The 3,262-nt window shown below is 46.9% G+C and overlaps 1 protein-coding gene across 1 annotated transcript in view; it reads right to left on the bottom strand.

Annotated features, from left to right (window-relative positions):
* The window catches only part of ankrd22 (ankyrin repeat domain 22), a 3,856-nt gene extending 1,711 nt beyond the window's left edge, over window positions 1-2,145 (bottom strand). The window contains exons 1-4 of the mRNA XM_008304582.1: window positions 2,070-2,145; window positions 757-948; window positions 573-680; window positions 400-477 (exon numbers count right to left, since the gene is read on the bottom strand). Coding sequence (XP_008302804.1) covers window positions 400-477; window positions 573-680; window positions 757-948; window positions 2,070-2,090 — 399 coding nt within the window. The 5' untranslated portion in view covers window positions 2,091-2,145. The remainder of the gene's footprint in view (window positions 1-399; window positions 478-572; window positions 681-756; window positions 949-2,069) is intronic.
* Window positions 2,146-3,262: the final 1,117 nt, after the last annotated feature.

Genomic DNA, 3,262 nt, shown 5'->3' with positions numbered 1-3,262 from the left:
TAAAATAAATAACCAGAGAAACGTCTCTGCTGTGGTCTCCGTGGTTCTGAGTCCTGCTGACAGCAGACGTCTCTGGGTTCTGTCTCCTCCTTCATGTTCTGGTTCCACAGAGCTGCTGGACTTGATGTTGCAGAGGAACATGAACCTCGGTGAAGGAACATGAGACAGAAAACATCCAGAAACTGCACAGAGTTTGGAGGTTAAATCCAAACTTCTTTTTTAAACGTGTTTTAAAAGCCTTTTATAAATGTTGATTTGATTTAGTCATGGATGTGTCTGGTGTCTATTTGCGGTTTAAGGCGGTTTAAGGCGGTTTAAGGCGGTTTAAGGCGGTTTAAGGCGGTTTCATTTGGCGCTCTGGGCTCATGATGGCGTCACTTTGACGGTAAATCAACTCACGTAGTCGATGGCGTTGACGTCGACGCCGCTGTGCAGCAGCGCCTCCATCAGGGCGGCGTTCCGTCGCTGTCGCTGCAGCTGCAACACAAACACACACGTCTGAGACACGCAACTCTACCGCGTCAACGACATCACCCCCACGCAGGCTGCTGATTGGCCGAGCGAGTCCATACCATGATGAAGTAACCGAGCAGCAGGACGGGCATCAGGATGCAGATCATCAGGTAGTCGAGCAGCGAGAACGTTCTCCTGGAGGCGTAGTGGAGACACGTCCTCTGTTTCTGGAGGACAGACAGACAGACAGAATGAGATCTCATTGGTCATCAGCAGCACGATGACATCATCAGGAGGCAGCACCTTATTGGTCAGGTGGACGTCGGCCTTGTTGTCCAGCAGGTATTTGACGGTGGCCAGGTTGCCATGGCGACAGGCAGCGATGAGGGGCGTGTCCCCGCTGTGCTGCTCCTGGACGTTCAGGTGAGACGGGTCGGCCGTCAGCAGGTGGTACAGCTGCTGGACGTCTGAGTCGAACGCTGCCTGACAGGACGGCTGAAACAAACCAGCAAAACCAGCAAAACCAGTTTGTTATCAGATGAGCTCCAGTCCCTGTTTGATCGTGGTTCTGCTGCCTGACAACAAGACAAAGACCCGACCTGACCAGAGGAAGGTCTCACGGAGGTTAAGGTTTCATAAAGCAGAGAGTCGGAGCTGAGAATGAGGTTCCCCTGAGTGTCCTCTAACCTCAACCAGTGGTCCCAGTGGTCCCAGTGACCCACTGGGTGTCCAGCTCCTGCATCAACACTCTCGTCTTCACTCGAACAGCAGAACGTTTGGTGAGTTTTGTTCGTGTTCAGACGTTTCAGAGTTGATCAGAAGCAGCTGTCGAAGGTAAGTGGACCTGGACGCTCATTCTGATTGGTTACCTGGGGCGGTGAGGGGGCGGGGCTATACAGAGCTGCATTGCTATTGGTTAGTAGCTGTGAAGGGCTTGTAACGCTGGAGGCTGAAGACCTGCTGAAGAACAGAAGCAAACATCTCCACAGCTCTGAGGTTACAAACCAAAGCCAGTGAAGCGTCTCCGTCTGGCTTCGACCCGCTGAGCTCAGATGTTGGCAGATGTTCTCGCCACGTTCTGTGCTCATAGTTTCCAGCTGCAGCTGCTTCTGGCTGCTGATCAGAGAAAAGCTCACAGATGGTTCTGATGAACCGGAGCAGCTTCACCGTCCTGCTGCTGAACAGTACATTCATGAGACCCGTTCCCGCCGTCTGTCCTCACCTTTCGTTTCCTTCATCACCAGACTAACGAGCAACACCTCTGGACAGGTAGAGCTCACCAGTAACTCATGATCACCTGTAATCACTCATAATCATTATGAATCATTGATCATCGGTGGCTATCGCTCCTCTGGCTTCCTCTGAACCTCCACCGGATCCAGAACCCGTCTTGGTTCTGCCGCAGCTGGTTCTGAAGCAGCAGTTTTCTGGCTGAAGCTGCTTCACTGATCAAACCTGAGATCCAGTCTGAAGGCTGCAGCTGTTCAGATCCACCTGTTGGTTTGTTTGTTTGTTTGTTGTTTGTCTGTCTCAGGTGACTTTATGACCTTTCAGAATAAAGGATTAAAAATCACTTGGTTTCGATCAGAAAGTAGAAAAGTGAGATCTGCTCTTACCTCCGAGTAAACCTGCCCCATGACGGTGTGAGCTCACCTGGACACGTCAAGGCGCCCGCACGTCAACAGGAAGCCGTCCTGGCCTGCACTTCAAAGTAAAGGTCTCTGCTTTTTCTTTTTTTAACAAATGAATAGTTTGAAACGAATTCATTTCTGAATACGTTTTACTTCATCATTAGTAGGTAGAAACCGTAAATATACCTTTTATAAATGAAATAATAGTTTGGATGTTTTGGACAAAGTGAGAATGTTGTTGACTTTATGACGGTTTAGTTTTTCCTGTTAAAACTGCTGATGCTTGATGATCCATCAGACCTGCACTCATTCATAAATACACATAAATACACATAAATACACATAAATATACACAAATACAACCAACAAGAAACTACTTGAACAAATAAAAACCAACAGAATTAAATAAATAACACAAACATATACAGAAATACTGTCTGAAGTGAGCAAGGACTCTGATTTTTACACAACAAACCAATTTAAAGCTCCTCCGGCTTCATGTCTTCTTGGATTATATGAAACTATGTTTTACTGTGACGGGAGGCTTTTATTTTGTAGGCTCCAGTGTTTTCTGGCTGAGTCGTGAAGAATCAGGTTCTCTTCTGGTGTTTCTCTGGTTCTCTTGTGTTCTGCTTGGACTTGCTGCCGGTTTGACTGTTTGTGTGACGGCAGCAGCCTGAAGCCAAACGAGACGAGACACATCCAGTGAGTCACGACGAAGGCAAACACCCGGAACCTGTTGGACCAGGACGTCACACAGCTTATTGATCACAGAGTCGACTTGATCAGTTTCTGTCTCTTCAGCTTCTGTTCAACCGTCCTGAGCTTCACTGCATTCGCCTGTGAGCAGCTGGAGAAGATCCAGCAGGTGGAGACAAACCTGAAGAAACACAAGAAAAAGGAACTTCTGGTTTCAGCTCAGACAGCAGCAGTTTCACCTCTGGACCAGCAGAACCAGAACCAGAACCAGAACCACAGAGATCCAGCTGAACTCTAAAAAACACGCAATCATCAGGAACACAGACGAAATTCACAAACGCCACAAAATAAACACAAAGTTCAAAAAATGGGTTAAAAAATAAAAAGATTCCATAAAATACAAAATGTGAACATCCTAAAAAATAAATAAATTAAATGATTAAATATAAACAAAATAATTACATGTTTAAGTACATAAA

This window comes from Stegastes partitus, unplaced genomic scaffold (assembly GCF_000690725.1).
Source record: "Stegastes partitus isolate 25-593 unplaced genomic scaffold, Stegastes_partitus-1.0.2 Scaffold2259, whole genome shotgun sequence".
NCBI classification, from domain to species: domain Eukaryota; kingdom Metazoa; phylum Chordata; class Actinopteri; family Pomacentridae; genus Stegastes; species Stegastes partitus.
Note: the sequence above shows the minus strand (reverse complement) of the source record. Positions and strands in the feature narration are given on the sequence as shown.